Source organism: Sycon ciliatum, chromosome 3, assembly GCF_964019385.1.
Source record: "Sycon ciliatum chromosome 3, ocSycCili1.1, whole genome shotgun sequence".
Classification (NCBI taxonomy): domain Eukaryota; kingdom Metazoa; phylum Porifera; class Calcarea; order Leucosolenida; family Sycettidae; genus Sycon; species Sycon ciliatum.
This window is the reverse complement of record NC_088645.1, coordinates 45,053,520-45,070,528: the sequence shown is the minus strand read 5'-3', so window position 1 is coordinate 45,070,528 and position 17,009 is coordinate 45,053,520. Positions and strand designations below refer to the sequence as shown.

The following is a 17,009-nucleotide window of genomic DNA, read 5'->3' as shown; positions in this document are numbered from 1 at the left end:
CTCAAAATTCCACTGGCGTGAGTATACAGGTCGCGGCCAGAATCCCTTGGAGTTGACCAGCGCAGCCGTTTTCGAGTTGAGTACGAGTCGTGCGGAGGATCTGGCTTCCTTCCGGAAGATCTTGCACTCGTGGATTTTGACTTGAGTTTCGGCTGAGCTTGCTCGGGTGGTGACAAACTGACTGAGTTTCTCCGTAGTCGTGTCACTCGGTAAGTTCCCCACAAACAGTACTTTCCGCTTTCCCGTGGGCTTTGTGCTGCAAACTAGCTCCCAAAGTCCACTGTCCTCGTTGTCGTCTTCAAAGCTGGGCAGCAGGTTTGAATTTGCCGATCTTTCATCACGATGCACCTCTGGTACACATGCTCGAGCAAGGGGTTTTGGACTGTCGGACTGTGGGGTCGGTTCGTGAACCGAGCTCACAGAAAGTTGGTCTGTACGTGTACAGGGGGTCACGGATGCGCGGTCATCCCGTACATGAGCTTTTGAACTCTCCTTGGTCGCTTTCTTGGCGTTGTTGGCCTTTGCCGTAATGGCGGACTCCTTCAATGATGTTACCTCTTGCCTTAGCTCAATGACAAGGTTTGAGAGATCGTCTAGTCTCCGCCGGAGGCGGGCTTCATTGTCCCTTGACTCACTTTTGAGCGCAGCCAAATTTTCTACCATACTGATCACGTTGTGGTGGATCCCGGGAATACTACTGAGTACCTCTACCTTGAGAGCTCGCCCATGGCGACAGATTGCTCCTTGTCGCAACCTGGCTACCAAGCTACAACTACACTACGCTACACTGAAACCACTGCTACCTGCCTGCCACCAGTCCGGCCTAATGCCGGCTGGGCTGTCCGAGACGATGTGAAAAAAAACTGGAGCTCGAAAAACGCGTACCTACCCCTACCTGCTTTCCTCCGTCGTGTATGAGGGAATGCATGTAGGGCGATAGTGCGGGTTCGAATCCCAGGTTATGCCTGAAAAAAGGAGAATTGAACATTTTATAACATCCCTATGCTTTTTTTGGCTATGTCATCAATGCAGTAGACGGTGTCGTATTACCTCGACCGTACCTGTCCCGCACCTGTCCCTTAACGTACCGGACCAGCAAAGACGGCTGGCCACAATGCATATTCAAATAGGGCTTTCAAATGAAAGATCATAACGTGAAGCAACTTGGAAGAATTAGTATGTATGTATGCGAAGTGTATCGGGGATGCATTCAGGGCGATAGTGCAGGTTCGAATCCCAGGTGATGTCTTAAAAAATGAGAAATTTATAAGAATTTATAAAATCCCTATGCTTCTTTTGGTCTAGGCCATAAAGGCAAAAAAAAAAGCATAGCGTAGGGCCCTGATCTTCCAAGCTCTCTCGTTCTGCAGCATTGAATGTCACGTTGAATGTCACAACTTAACATGTCAGCTTTGTTCCCTGTTATCGCACATTCTGACTGCTTGTGATCTTGTTACAGTCTGGGATATTTGCTTCATAACTCGTGCCCATGTGTTTTCTTCTTCTACACTGGCCCATTATCCGAGTTCAAGTTTGCACTTCTAATGAGCCGTCACTAACAAAACGGCAAAACGTACGTCGGGTGAAACTACTTCTTATTGTAGTCAACTCCCGCTAGAATTGGAATGAAGGCGGATATTGTGGCTTCATCCACCCGCTGTCTGCGTCCTGCCGAGGCACTTGTGAGCCTTGCCGTCGACACCGTAATGGCTCACCTTTTTCAGTAAGCCTTGATGCCATACGCGATCAAAAGCTTTGCTGAGATCGAAGAAACACACAACAACGTGCATCCCGTCCAGGCTGGAAATCTAACAACATCCAGGCTGGAAATCTAAGAACGTCCAGGCTGGAAATCTAAGAACGTCCAGGCTGGAAATTTAAGAACGTCCAGGCTGGAAATCTAAGAACGTCCAGGCTGGAAATCTAAGAACGTCCAGGCTGGAAATCTAAGAACGTCCAGGCTGGAAATCTAAGAACGTCCAGGCTGGAAATCTAAGAACGTCCAGGCTGGAAATCTAAGAACGTCCAGGCTGGAAATCTAAGAACGTCCAGGCTGGAAATCTAAGAACGTCCAGGCTGGAAATCTAAGAACGTCCAGGCTGGAAATCTAAGAACGTCCAGGCTGGAAATCTAAGAACGTCCAGGCTGGAAATCTAAGAACGTCCAGGCTGGAAATCTAAGAACGTCCAGGCTGGAAATCTAAAAACGTCCAGGCTGGAAATCTAAGAACGTCCAGGCTGGAAATCTAAGAACGTCCAGGCTGGAAATCTAAGAACGTCCAGGCTGGAAATCTAAGAACTTCCTGGCTGGAAATCTAACAACGTCCAGGCTGGAAATCTAACAACGTCCAGGCTGGAAATCTAAGAACGTCCAGGCTGGAAATCTAAGAACGTCCAGGCTGGAAATCTAAGAACGTCCAGGCTGGAAATCTAAGAACGTCCAGGCTGGAAATCTAAGTACGTCCAGGCTGGAAATCTAAGAACGTCCAGGCTGGAAATCTAAGAACGTCCAAGCTGGAAATCTAAGTACGTCCAGGCTGGAAATCTAAGAACGTCCAGGCTGGAAATCAAAGAACGTCCAGGCTGGAAATCTAAGAACGCCCCAGCCTGGATTTAAGACTCCAAGATTTTTAAGAAAGCGACATTTTTCCTTCATGATCTTGTCCGAGTACACGAAAAACAAGTCCGCAACCACAAACTCTTGTCGGGTCCTCGCAAAAACATCACCCAGTGCAGGGCTACATACTACACGTGCATCAGGGAGTCGTACTCAAACTAGGGAGGTGACACGGCACGGAAATCCGTGTCACAGGGGTTGACTCGCACCTGTAACGCCTCGTTGTTATTTTTGGAATAGTTCAGTCCAGTCCAGTCCGAAAGGTCATACTCGGATCGACTCACCTTCTGTACTTCACCTCCAAGTGTGCAGAGCAAGACCCGCAAAGTATGATTTTTCTGTGGGGAACGATTTTGCCATTGATCAAGTTTTTAGTGGAGTGCTCAGGCATACTACGATTGCTGAGACGTCCCGAGCACGCTTGTTCAGGTTCTCTATTTTTGACGAGCCAGTCCTACAGCCCCCTACATTATATCTAACGACGTAGGAGCTGACAATGTAAGAGGATTTCCCTGGAATTAATGATGATGGTGGTGTGCCTGCTGCAGGAAAAATGCTGGCTGCTTATGACAGTATGACTAGATGTACAATGTAGTTATATTGTATGGTACTTAACCCCTGCTATAAATGTGTTGTTTAGGAATACTGGTGTATTGTGCAAGTCATAAAGAAGACATGGGGCAGACACACGACTTACAATTTTCAAAAACCAGCTTCGTGTTTATGTGTAATTTGTGTCAAAAATGTAGTATATAGATATGACAATATCACTGGCTGTACTTCTCCAACATGGTACATAACCCCTGCTATAAATGTGTTATTTAGGCAGACTTGACCATTGTGCAAGTAATAAATAAGAAATCAGGCAGATACACGACTTACATTTTTCAAAACCTGGCTTCGTGTTATGTGTAATTTGTGTCAAAATTGTAGTATTTCAACATGACAATATCACTGGCTGTACTTCTCTTATTTGGTACTTAACCCCTGCTATAAATGTGTTGTTTAGGAAGACTGGTGTATTGTGCAAGTCATAAAGAAGAAATGGGGCAGATACACGACTTTCAATTTTCAAAAACCAGCTTCGTGTTATGTGCAATTTGGGTCAATTTTTAGTACTTCTCGGATTAACCTAGGATACGACTCTGAACAGTTCTGAACAGTTACCGCAACACTACATGCCGTCTCATAACTGCTGCTGTTACCATCACTGCTATCAAGTAGTTCGGACATGGCAGGAGTTAAAAAAATTGCTGGTAGTCTTTCACAGAATACTGGCGAAAAGTTTGGAGCAGAAGAAATACGAGGTGTGAGCTGCAACCTCTCTTGGCGCGGTTTCGGAGCTGCGCTGTAGATTACTGATTAGCGACGTGAATCTGCGTGATTGATTAGTGTAATCAAGCTGCCAGCTGGCAGGTGTTCATGCGGCGCTAACACGCTCTAGCCACTGGCTAGTGCGCCAATAATACGGTATGACCTTTCGGACTGGACTGAACTGAACTATTCCAAAAATAACAACGAGGGGTTACGGGTGCGAGTCAACCCCTGTGACATGGATTTCTGTGCCGTGTCACCTCCCTAGTTTGAGTACGACTCCCTGACATGCATGTAAAGTGTACAGCCGGTACATGTAGCGCAAAGTGCATTGTATGTACATGAGAGTCACGGGTCATGTTGGACGCGATTAGTGTAATCAAGCTGCCAGCTGGCAGGTGTTCATGCGGCGCTAACACGCTCTAGCCACTGGCTAGTGCGCCAATAATACGGTATGACCTTTCGGACTGGACTGAACTGAACTATTCCAAAAATAACAACGAGGGGTTACGGGTGCGAGTCAACCCCTGTGACATGGATTTCTGTGCCGTGTCACCTCCCTAGTTTGAGTACGACTCCCTGACATGCATGTAAAGTGTACAGCCGGTACATGTAGCGCAAAGTGCATTGTACATATGTACATGAGAGTCACGGGTCATGTTGGACGCGTTAGAACGCGAAATAAGAACGTAGCCTGGGGCGCTGAAAAATAAGAACTTTGCTAGGCTGGACCTCTGAAATACATAATCCTACACAGTTGCGAGGGCATGACGCTCTGATCAGGCCCGAGGTCTGTGAGTGATCTTGCCCGAGGTCGCGACGTCCAAGGGGTGTAGCCCCGAGGGCGTCGCGACCGAGGGCAAGATCACTCACATGACCGAGGGCCTGATCAGAGCGGCATGCCCGACACAACTGTGTAGGATTGTGGTTCAGACAACTGACAAGGCCCATGGCCCAGTACAGTAGAGAGATTCAAACAGAAAGAAAGCCTTGACGGCAAATGAGTTGATGTCACATTGTACAGTGCAGTGACCATAACAAACAGCTATTTGTTTGGTTCGAACTTTCCAGTTTTGAGATGAAAGTATTCAAGTACGGGGAAGGCAGCAGTAACGTTAGTACCAGTAATATAACGGACTCGGAATAAACCCGTTCTTCGAGTTAGATGATTGCCAGAGTAAGGTTGAAATGCGAGTGCTGAGAAGCTGCAGCCTTAGGGCAGGTACAACATGTACTTGTGGAGGTCTGCTTCCCTTGTATATGTTTCGCCGTGAGAAACAGGATCAGCTGCAAGGTCGGTTGGCGTTTCTGGTCTCCCTGCAGACGTTCAAGACAGTAGTGAGTATATAATAATTTTGGAGAAGGGAGACAAATTTTTAGTCCTCGTCGGAGATGCTGCCCAAGGCAAGGACTTCGAAAAATAGTAAATGCGCATGTGCGGCGCGATGCTGTACGACTGCTGTTCTTGACCGGCTAAGCGGTCAAGATCGACTGATCTTGACTGCTTATTCTGGCCGCTCATTGGTCGTCTCTTGGCAACAAGCACGTGCCATGTCTGAAACTGCGTTCTTGGGCGTACGAGTCTACTGTAGCTGTGGATATCTGGTGGTCGATCTGTGCGAGTTGCAGTTCGGTCCCGTCTTGTTTCCTGAAGCCGGATTGGTTGGAAGGTAATGTTGTCACTCTGATCGTCATGTGAAGGTGCTAGAATCTCGGTATGAGCCCAAACTCTGCATAGCTTGCTGGGCATCCGATTGCTTTTCAAGTTGCTAATCCCTTCTCCTTTTGGGTGTTTGCTTTTCATTTTTTTCCTCCTGTTTTTCCGTGGTTGGTCTCACCCTCTCCTCAGCTCAATAGGCAGTTTTGACAGTTTTGACATGCCACAAGGTGCAGATATACCAAACTCACTTGATTAGAAGCCCCTCTGGAATAAATGCCCCTCTGGAATAATAGCCCCCCTGCAAGGACTGTTTGAAAAAATAAAAGCCCCTCTCGAATAGAAGCCCAGACTACTATTTGCAAAGCATGGGGTGACCAGGTAGTGCCATGTATGAAGGTCAAGTGCGCAAAAAAACATCTCGTTCATGTTCATATTGGTTCATGTCCTGGTCGACATAATGTGTGCAAACTAACTCGGGGCCGAGTTGCTGTGAATATGACAGTTTTAGAGATTCGATTGGAATGCTGGTATGGAATTAAACAATAAAAGACTCTCTCGAATAGAAGCCCCTCTTGAATAGAAACCTCTTCGAAATTGGTATTGAAAAATAGAAGCCCCCGGCTTCTAATCGAGTGAGTACGGTAAATAAATACTTCCTCCGGAAACAAAACTTTGTGACTTCTTCACATGACTTTTCAGTGAGTTACTAAATGGAATTATATACAATATCTACAAGATTGATTGATGGGAATAGAGTCTCAATCTGAGTCGCCATCAGTGGATTCATCACCGCTGGAACCAACCAAAGTGGCAGGTCGATCGATGCATTCTCGCATGTCACGGAGCAGCTTCTCCGCGTTTCCGATCGTTTTCGTTGTTACTAGTTTGTGATTCACCCCAGTTCCTTCCCTAGCATCTACATATTGTAGAGACCGCTGGTACTCATCGCTTCCGCTCTCGACTCGTCGATAATGCCCCAGAACGACGGCGCTTACATGGAAAGCCAAACATTTCGCTCCGCATTGTAGTCGTCCCATGACTTAACAAATGCTGCGAGGAGATCTCGCCTGTTCTCCTATGCGACCAAGGAGATGTCGGAGTGGAGGCTGCTGAAAAAGGAGAGATCATCCGCTCTGAGGTATGGGCTCCTCTGTGACAGAACAGCGATTTCTATTTTGAACATCTTAGCTTTGCTGCGCTGCGCAAAGTGACGGGTGCCACATCTTTGCGTTTTGGAGATTTGACATATTGCCGACCTGTTCACACTTTGCCTGGTGTGTTTGCGGATGACACAGATTTCGAAAATGCTAGCTGCTGTCCCTTTCACGCTCTTCTTGCTCCTCAGTGCCATTGTCCTGCTCCTTCTCATTCTGTAGCAAAAACTGTCAACGACGAGCAGCGAGCGCAGTGCTTTTGTTGGCAATGTGCCATGTGGACAAAAATGCAAAACACCGTCATTTCTCTTGATTTACAGCACGACACCCTTGCCTTGCGATGACTGTTGTCTTTCCAGAATTGATTCATGCCTTGCTATGGTTCCGAAATGTCATCTGTCGGTGTTTGAGGCCGGCAGAGCCACACAGAGAGCGACAGAACAGCAGCGGAAATTAGTGAACAAATGTTACGAATTTCTTGTTTCCGGAGAAAGTATGTGTAAATGCACCTCTGTAGGCAGAAGCAGACCTTTGCTACCACTGCCTCCGCTGCTGTAATTGGTCAGGTCGCACCTTGCTCCTCTTTGTAGTGTGCAGTGCCTTTTCGCTAGGCCACGTGCTGTTCTCCAGAGCTTTCTACTGGCTCCCGCCTTGCTACTGCTCTTATCACCTGTAGTAGCTTTAAGTTCAGCTGCAATCGGCTTCTGCTTTTATTCTCCCCTATCACCTACCAGACGTAGGCACTCTTGGAGAAAAAAATGTTGCAGTCAAAACGGTCGGCGTCCGTTGGTTGTAGATTAGTTGTGTTAGTATGAGAAGCACTAATACAGACATGTCACTTCAAAGGTATTGCTTACACCGTGAACTTTGGCATATGAATCTGTGTGGCTTGTTGCAATCTTCGGAGCCCCAGTGACCCGTTTGGTTAAGGAGCAGCACGCCACATCCGCCGTACTTTCTCTTGGTATCAACGTCTGCCCAGTTTGAATAACCAATTTCATCCTCCGAGTCAACGTACCACCATTGCTTCATGTCAGCGTCACCTTTGATACCTAGCCAGAAGTTAGTTCCACTCTTATATCCATTCTTTTCAATGATGTTGATGGTGGCCGCCAAGCAGCTGTTTAAGGATTTAGTGAGTGGTTGTGCCAACTCCCCTCGTTTTTCAAAGCAGAATTGTGTGGCAGCTTCATAAGATAGGAAGTGAGAGTATACTCTGTACTGCATGACACCCCGCCTACAATGTGGGAACTCTGAAGAGATAGAAGTCGAAAACACAAGTATAACATACAGTATAGGGTTAGCGCAAGAACAACAACAACACTTGGATGCAGGTTTGAGAGTTTGTCCCAATTCCAAGATTCTCGCTACATGTTCTTAAACATAATACACTGGAGAGCGGAAGCAGTTTTTGGAGCTCCATAGTTTTTTTTAGCATAATAGTCCGCTCCCAGCCCGTATGGCTGTGGATGCACAGGTAGTACACTAGATCACTTAGAGTGCTGATTCACTACAACCACCAGGCGTCATGCCGGAAACGGAGCTGATACGGAGCCCTGGCGACTGTTCTCGTCTTCGACACTGAAGAAGAACACTGTTGTATTCCCCTCGCAAGCCCAGGTAAGCGTGGGGGCCTACATAAAGCTCCTAGAAGAGCAAGGTATCACCGGCATCATTTCGATGCAGACAACAAGCAGGGGTCAATGTAGACTTACCGTTGGGTGATATGAAAAAGCCAAATTGTTGATGCTCAATGGCTTCGATTGCAAGGGCGAACGGGTTTCACCACGCTTCGTTTCCGCACCAACAACACAGTAACACATCCATGATGCTCCGATCTGGATCTCAGACGGTGTCCTAAAAACTGCGCTCTCACCGTACGGGAAGCTTATCGGTGAGATACGACACGGCAAAATCAAACTTTCTAACGGCACCCAAACAGCAACTGGTGTGCGATTCGCCTCGTTCGAAATGAAACCAGGCAGTTCGATCCCGTCGTACTTACGTACGACAGAAGGCTCCCACGAGCTCCGCATCATCTATGACGGCCAGGCAGGCACGTGCAGGCTATGTGGCCAGATAGGTCCCATCGCGCGTACCTGCCAAAAACATCGCAGTGCACACACCTCCACGCATGCCGGCAGAGAAGGCAGCAGCTAGCACTGGCAGCACAGAGCGGAACAGCGGAGTTGAAGCTGACTCTCATGCTCACCGTACCGATTCGGCACCAAAAGCGGTCCAGAGTTCGACCCACGCCAGCGCAGTATCCAAAACGGCCTCTGACGGTGCCAACAGCACGCCGAAGGCAGACCTGCTCCCCAGCTCGCACCCAAACGACCCAGTCCACGACCAGTACGACATTAGAGAGGTTTTGCATTCCGAATTTCGGAATTATTTTCGACTGTGCTTTTCCGAAAAAAGCGCGTTCCGAAAAACGGTATTTTCAGTGTTTTGCATTCCGAAAATCTGATTCGACTTCGTTTCCAAGGGTTGCCATGCAAAACAAAATGGAGAGCGTCGAAGGGGTTGAGCAGGATCAGGGAGTCGTAAAATACCTGGTATTTTACGACTCCCTGAGCAGGATCAAATCCATGTGCGCAGGCCAAACTGTCTTTGGGTGCGGTTCGAAGATGAGGACGTACTGATGGTGGACCAAGTGATCCAACAGCTGAAGACGAGGTTGGCGAACTACTGTCTTGTACTGTCAGTAGGCTCCATGGCAAAGGAAGATAGAGTGTGATGGAGTGTGAGAAGATTAGTCAACATGGCGAGATCAGCGAGAGCAGCAAAACCAGCAAAAATCAAACTGACTACAAAACGTGGAAATTTTTTCAAATACTCGAGAGCAGCAGAAAGCAAAAATACAACCATGAAAAATACACTTTTTTGTATTCAAATATGTACTCCCAAACATGAAAGAGCCGAAAATCCATTTTCGGAAAACCATGCACTTTCGCCACCACACTTCCGAAAGTTCGACTACTTTTTCGACTGCTGCCGCCACATTCCGAAAATAATTCCGAAATTCGGAATGCAAAACCTCTCTAATGTATCGCCCACGTCGGCAACAAGCACAACTGTGCACCCTGGAACTCCGCCAACCCCCAAGGCAGCATCCTAGGACCTAGCCTCTTCCTTCTTGGCGTGGCGAGAATGCCACGGAGTTAGTCTACACGTTCATGTCATGTTCAGTTGCGATTTGCTTTCTCTTCCTGATTGCCATTGCGGTCATGCTGTCGGTTCTCTGTGATTTGACCTTTATCTCCTGGCATCTTACTGTCTTCATGTGCTCCCCTTGGGGGCACCTTGATGCCTGATGTAATATCGCAGTTGTACAGCGGGCTACCTTTTAGGTTCCGCTGCGGTCGGTTTCGCTGAGCCAGCCTTGGCACCGTGTAGCCTTTTTTGGTTGTTGTGTTCTTGTGCGTGCGGCATGAGGTTTTAGCTGTACCTTTGTTTGGCTGCGCTGCCTTTTTGTTTCCGGAGAGTTTTTTCTTTGCATGTATTGTAGTTTGTTGGAATAATCGAGTGCTCTTCGAGCCAACACCACAGCAATTCATGAGTGTCGATCCTCGCCGAGGTGTATGATCTGTAGCCGTCAAAACATTTGGTAGCAGAGGATGGTTTGTCGTTAGGTTAGGATCCTCGCCTGAGAATGGCATCCTCGGAGGAATGCCATGATTTGGAGCGTGAGATCGAGCTCCTGAAGCTGCGGAAGTCGGCAGCGAAGACGCAGCTCACGAATGCGAGGCGGGGGCTGTTGGTCTTGGTAGATGTCGACACGCGACCTGTGCCGGACAAGGCAACGGTACTGAAAGCAGTTTCCTTGCTGCAAGGAGCCATGGACGAACTTGCAGGAGTCACCAGGACCCTGGCGAGTTATGTTCAGCAGACCCCAGACTGTCTGGGAGAATTACGCAAGTTATCTGAGGATGCGGAGCAAACAGAAGAGAAATATACGTCCGCGATGGAACGAAGTGCGGACTTCTGTCGGCAATACAGCAGTTTTGTCACGCCCAGTACACGTTTTGGAAGTCCGTCCAGAAAAACTCAAATCTACAAACTGCGAGCTTACCTGGATAGGCACACTGCTCTTGTCGATGAGAACAGCGCTGATGAACGCGATGAACATGCTGGTGGAGCACGGGAATTTGAGTACGGAGTGGAGTCGCTAGCGCTGCAGACAGATAGTAGTAGTACTGTGGATATGGAGCACACAGCGATCAGAGAAGCTGGTGCTCAGCCCAGTGCCAGTGAAGTGAAAGTTAGAGCAGACGTAGCGGGCCAGAGTCTCGGAGACCAAGCGCTTCAGTCCAGCACTAGCAGTAGCAGTACTACTTCTGCCACTAACACTAGTAACAGTACTAGTTCTACTTCTAGTACATGTACCAGCACCACTGCAGGGTTGTCACCTGCAACCACAAACAACCTGTCACCAGCACAGGCCAGTGTGACAAGCATTAGTTTCAGAAGTACAGGTGCCAGTTTCAGTACCAACTACTTGGCAACATCCAGTGCACCACCACCAGGTTACCTGCAGGCCAGGCCAGTGATAGGTATGGGAAGCACTGTGACAGTCAGCGCTGCCACTGGGACCAAGACTAGCAGCAGGCATGCACCAGCAGTGCCTAGTACAAGTACAACTGTGCATACCACTCTGCCAGTGTCTGGGATGAGCTTGCCAACAGCCAAGACCAGAGTAGGCCAGACTGCCACTCAACCTATAGCTCTGCAATCTGCTGTACCTACACCAGCAATGTTTTCAGCCGCACCAATGTCAGCAGCATGGGCTGCTCCAGTACCAGTATCAGCAGCTCCATCATGGTCTGCTCCAGGATCAGCATTTCCAGCAGTCTCAGTCTCAGCAGCACAGGCTGCACCTGTGCCAATGTCCGCAGTGCCAATGTCCGCAGTGCCAATGTCAGCACCACACGCTGTGCCAGCTAGCGCAAGCTCGATGCCGAGGTCTGTGACAGCATCGCCCGGACCAGCGGCGTTGGGAACAGACATGTGGCGACAACTCAAGCGTGTTGCGGTCCCAGAGTTTTCCGGCGACAAGCGGCAGTACAACGCGTGGCGTGCAGCTTTTGTAGCTTGTATTGACCAGGCACCCGCTACACCTGAGTATAAACTGTTGCAGCTTCGCCAGTACCTGAAAGGCGACGCGCTGAAAGTTATTGACGGACTCGGACACTCAGCAGCGGCCTATGAGGCAGCCAAGCGGCGACTCGAACGGAAGTTTGGCGGACAACGTCGTCAATTAGCGCTCCACTTGGATGAACTAGAAAGTCACCCCAGTGTGAAGAGCACCAAAGACCTCGAGCATTTTGGTGACCTGCTCGACATTGCCATCCTCAACTTACGCGAGGCAGGCCGAGACCAAGAGCTCGGAGATGGCACCCTGTACAGAGTTTTACAGCGAAAACTGGCAGAGTCGATGCTCACCAACCAGGGGCGTACGCCGCTCGCCTCCAGGAGTGGTTCCCATGCCAACTGATGAACCACCATTACACACAATTGAAGTGCTGTTTTTCGTACCCCACAGAGTTTCTGCATATTCTCCTCAGACTGGGTGAAATTGCCATCCACAAGCTGCTGGACGATGTCATTGCTACGCATTTATGATTTTAAAAGACTGAACTTTTCCCCGTTTTATGGATGTTTTGGTCAGCATGACGATTGCATGCAGTCTTGAAAGCTGCCTAAGTTTCGAATCATCTGGAGCAAACATCACACAGGGCAAGCAGAAGACACCATTGCATGCCTGTCAAAAGACTCACCAGGGTAACTCCTCCAACAAGGATAGTTGAAAGTGGCGCTGTTTGCCATCCATCTGGACACGCACAGGAAATGAAATCCTTCGCCTGCGGTGGCGCACAACGATTGTCGATGACGGAAATCTTTTCCGTGTCCAGCAAATTTCGGGGGACTGGATTCCACTGTTGACGTCGACTTTCAGTATATCCCTTCCAACACCCTCCCATGTCATTGAAGTACGTTTTGGATGATTCAGCAGCTTCCAACAACGGTCGCTCTACAGCTTCGGCGACGATTTCTTCCTCAGCGCTGCTCGTTGCATGCATACTTCACTTGCATGTCAGGTGCGTCTGCATTCTCATCTATCGCTTGACCTTCGCCACTAGCACTGGCTACACACTTTGCCTGCAGCTCAAAATAGCTCTGAATAGAGCGCTGGCCCTCTGGATGTCGACGCTTCATTTTTCTTTTCCACAAAGCGAAAGCATCGTCAAAACACGACCAACTTTGTCAAAACAAACTCCAAAAGAAAATTTGACTCTGAGATCGAGGAATCCGGCGATGTAACTAGACTAGAGACTTTGTTGAACCCATGATGGGTTCAGGCATGGCCCAGTTCAGTAGATCTACGCTGTGTCCCACTCCCAGCACCACTTTCACACCTGGGCTAGCAGTCAGTCACCGTCGACGCGTCCTCGGACCGGCAGGCGGACTCCAGACATGCACTGCATGCACTTGCACTGTGAGTCTGTGATTGGATCAAAAAATTCTCTGTACCCATATCGAATTATTTGTTTTACTGGTTCCCGGGCATCCCGGGAACCGCCCTATGTACGCCCCTGCCAACTACCAACGTTGGTTAGTTGACCACCGACAGCAGCCAACGGTAGTAGCGCTTCTTGAGTGGACACTGCAAGAAGTGGAGTACCGTACAGTGGCAGCCGAGGCGGTACATGGCGTGGCAGCAGCAGTACCTGCAACAGCACCAGGCACTGCCCGTCACTTTGACAGCAGCAGACCATCATTCCGGCCAAGTAGCCATCGCTCGTTGCAGCAGAGCAATGCTCATACACACTTGGCAGACGGACAGACGGCACGAGACGAGGAGACTTCTTTCATATCCTCTCGCGCCACTTGTCCAGAATGCAGCGGGAGCCATGGCATTTGGGAATGCTCCACCTTCAAAGGACACGACACAGGCCGACGGTGGACAAGAGCAAAGGAATTAAGCCTGTGCTATCGCTGCCTGGGAACAGGGCACAGAGGCGACAAGTGTCCTCGAACTCGCACTTGTGGCGTCGATGGTTGCCAACGGAATCATCATCGTCTACTACACGGCTTGGCACGATCAGATTTTGAGATCAGGAAGAAGCCGAGAGCCGATGGCAAGGAAAGGAATTATGACAAAGCAAACACCAAGGCTGAACAAGGACACTGTGGCGTCGCAACAGCGCATGAGACTCCAACGGAAGGGGAGTCCCCCCAGCAATGCAGCAATGCAACAGCCGAGAAGAGCTACACCAGTTTACGCACTGTGCCTGTCGCTCTCAGGTCCGGTAGTAAGCGGCTCGTCGTCAATGCGCTTCTGGACGACGGAAGTACCAACACCTTCATCCATGAAGACGTTGCCACAGCGCTAGGAATGAGTGGTGAGCAGCATGACATGACTATCAATATGCTGAATGGAAAGCGGAGCACTTTCAAATCCATGGAAGTGGAGTTCGATATCGCCAATATTAACGGTCAATCATGGACAACCGTAGTCGGACTCACAACTCCCAACCAAGTAACAGGACGTCTGCAGCTAACGGACTGGAGTAGCAAGAAGATTGGCTATGAGCACTTGGCTGATATACCGTTTCCGGAACCGGCCACCCCTGAAAGGATCGAGCTGCTCATTGGCGTCGACAATGCCGAGCTTCACCGTGCGTTGTATGAAGTGTCTGGACCAGCCGGAGAGCCCATCGCGCGTCTCACACCTCTCGGATGGACCTGCGTCGGAGCAGGGGTTAGCCGTGGCGGGGGCACAAACCACTGCTGCAGCGCTATCATCGCCAGCAGCGAGACCCTTCTGAGTGTGGATAAGACTTTGCGACAGTTCTGGGAAATTGAGCAAGTGACCAGCCCAGAACACCCCATGTCACCGGAAAACCTGGACGTCCTGACAGCGACAAAGAAACGAATGACGTTCACCAATGGTCGCTACTGTGTCGGGATGCCATGGCGGGCAGATGCATCACGGCCCACCAACAATTACGACATGGCAGCGAAGAGACTTGCGCAAACACAGAAGAGGCTGAAACGGGTCCCAGAAATTGCAGAGCACTATGCAGAGACCATTGAGAGTTACGTGAGAAAAGGGTACGTGGTGAAGGTACGACCTGCTGCACACCGGTTACAACGTGATCTATCGGCTGTTCTGCTCAGATTTCGGCGGCATCCGATCTGCATTGGCTGTGATGTTACGGAGATGTATCTACAGGTTGAAGTCAGAAAATCAGATCGGCCATATCTGAGATTCCTGTGGAATACAGACTCGCAGTCAGCTCCAGATGTGTACGAATTCAACCGGGTGGTATTCGGTCTGAACTGCTCCCCGTTCTTAGCGCAACTGGTCGCGCGAGAGCACGCTAAGACACTAGATCCAGAATTCGCCCGTGCAGCCGAGATGATGCTCGAATCAACTTACATGGACGACGGTATGGACTCAGTCTCTACAATTGCCGAGGGTGTGGCCCTGTACAAGAGTGTGACAGCAGCATGGAAGGGAGCAGGCATGGCAGTGAGGAAGTGGCTGTCGAATGCTCCGGAGCTGTTGGGTCACATACCCAGAGAAGATCAGGCAACGCAACTCAGCCTGAACGGAGACGGCCCATCCCAGATTAAGACTCTAGGGATCAGTTGGTTGAGCGACAGCGACATGTTCAGCTTTCAGGCTGTCATACCACCTGACGATATGATGATGACGAAGAGGAACATCCTCCGAAAGATCGCGACGATCTTCGACCCGCTAGGATTTCTGGCACCGGTGATCATCCGTGCCAAGATACTGATGCAAGAGATCTGGGCTAGCGGTGCAACTTGGGACGAAGTGCTTCCCGTCGAACTGAGCTCACGTTGTAGACAGTGGTTCCAGGATCTCCTTGCACTGAGCTCAATTCAAGTGCCACGCTGCTTGCAGGCCATTGCAGGCGCTACACCGCAAGATGTCGAGCTTCACGTATTTGGCGACGCATCAGAGTTAGCGTATGGTGCCGTCATCTACCAACGTATCCGCTACGCCTCCGGCGAGATCAGCACCGTATTTGTGTCTGCTAAGTCACGAGTTTCGCCAACTACCGCCACAAGCATCCCACGGCTCGAATTGATGGCTGCTGTGCTGGGAGTCGAAATGGCCAACGAAGTAGCCAAGGTGTTGCAGATCAACCCGCAGAACATCATCTACTGGACTGACAGTATGGACGTGATCTGGTGGATCCGTGGCCGGAGTCGCTTGTTCAAGACGTTCGTTGCCAACAGAGTGAGCACGATTCACCAGGCAAGCAGCCCAGATCAATGGCGGTATGTCCCTACGGCAGAGAACCCGGCTGATATTGTGTCGAGAGGATGCGCCCCAACATCGCTCACGCCGGACAGTATGTGGTGGACCGGTCCTAGCTTCATGGCCAAGCCGTCTGATGACTGGCCAGTACGACAGTTACCTACAGCCCAAGTAAAGGAAACAAAGTCCATGAAGGAGACCGTTCTGATGAGCAGCACTGAGACGGGTACTGATGATGAGGGCACAGGCGCAACGGAGCCCAGTGTTTGGCGACTGGAACCGCAGCGATACTCTGATTTGGAGCGCTTGATTCGTGTGCAGGCGTGGGTGATGAGATTTCTTCACAACGCTCGAGCGCCACATGAACGCCGCGAACTGGGTGAATTGACAGTGGACGAATTGAGTGAGTCTGAGTTGATACTGGTGAAATCAGCGCAAGAGTCTGAGTTCCGAGATGAGATCAAGGCCATCAAGAAGGGACAACCTGTGAGTTCCCAGAGCAAGATTGCAGCACTCCATCCACAGTTAGATGACAGTGGTTTGCTGCGTGCAAGGAGTCGACTTCAGTACGCGGACTTCTTGCCCTCTGACACGATCTCACCGATCATCCTTCCCAGGACGCATCCAACGACTAAGCTTGTGATCACGCGGATCCATGGCAACGGTCATCACGCACTCGGCAACAATCAAGTTCTGAACGAGTTAGTAAAGCGGTTCTGGGTTGTCGGTGCACGCGAAGCAGTCAAGGAAGTGGATCGTCAATGTCCTGAATGCCAACGCCGAAAGGCCAAGCCTGCTAAGCAGCTCATGGCGCCACTGCCAACACTCCGGATTGAACCCGGCACCCGTGCGTTTGAAAGGGTTGGAATCGACTTTGCAGGACCAATGTACACCAAGCAGGGACGCCGAGCGCAGGCAAAGAGATGGCTGTGCATCTTCACCTGTCTTGCCACACGCGCTATCCACA

General features: G+C 49.9%; 1 protein-coding gene across 1 annotated transcript in view; it reads right to left on the bottom strand.

The window, feature by feature from the left end:
- The window catches only part of LOC135812797 (uncharacterized), a 76,019-nt gene that overhangs the window by 48,042 nt on the left and 10,968 nt on the right, over nt 1-17,009 (bottom strand). Inside the window, exon 2 of the mRNA XM_065326017.1 lies at nt 7,602-7,997. Within this exon, the coding sequence (XP_065182089.1) occupies nt 7,602-7,997 (396 nt within the window). The remainder of the gene's footprint in view (nt 1-7,601; nt 7,998-17,009) is intronic.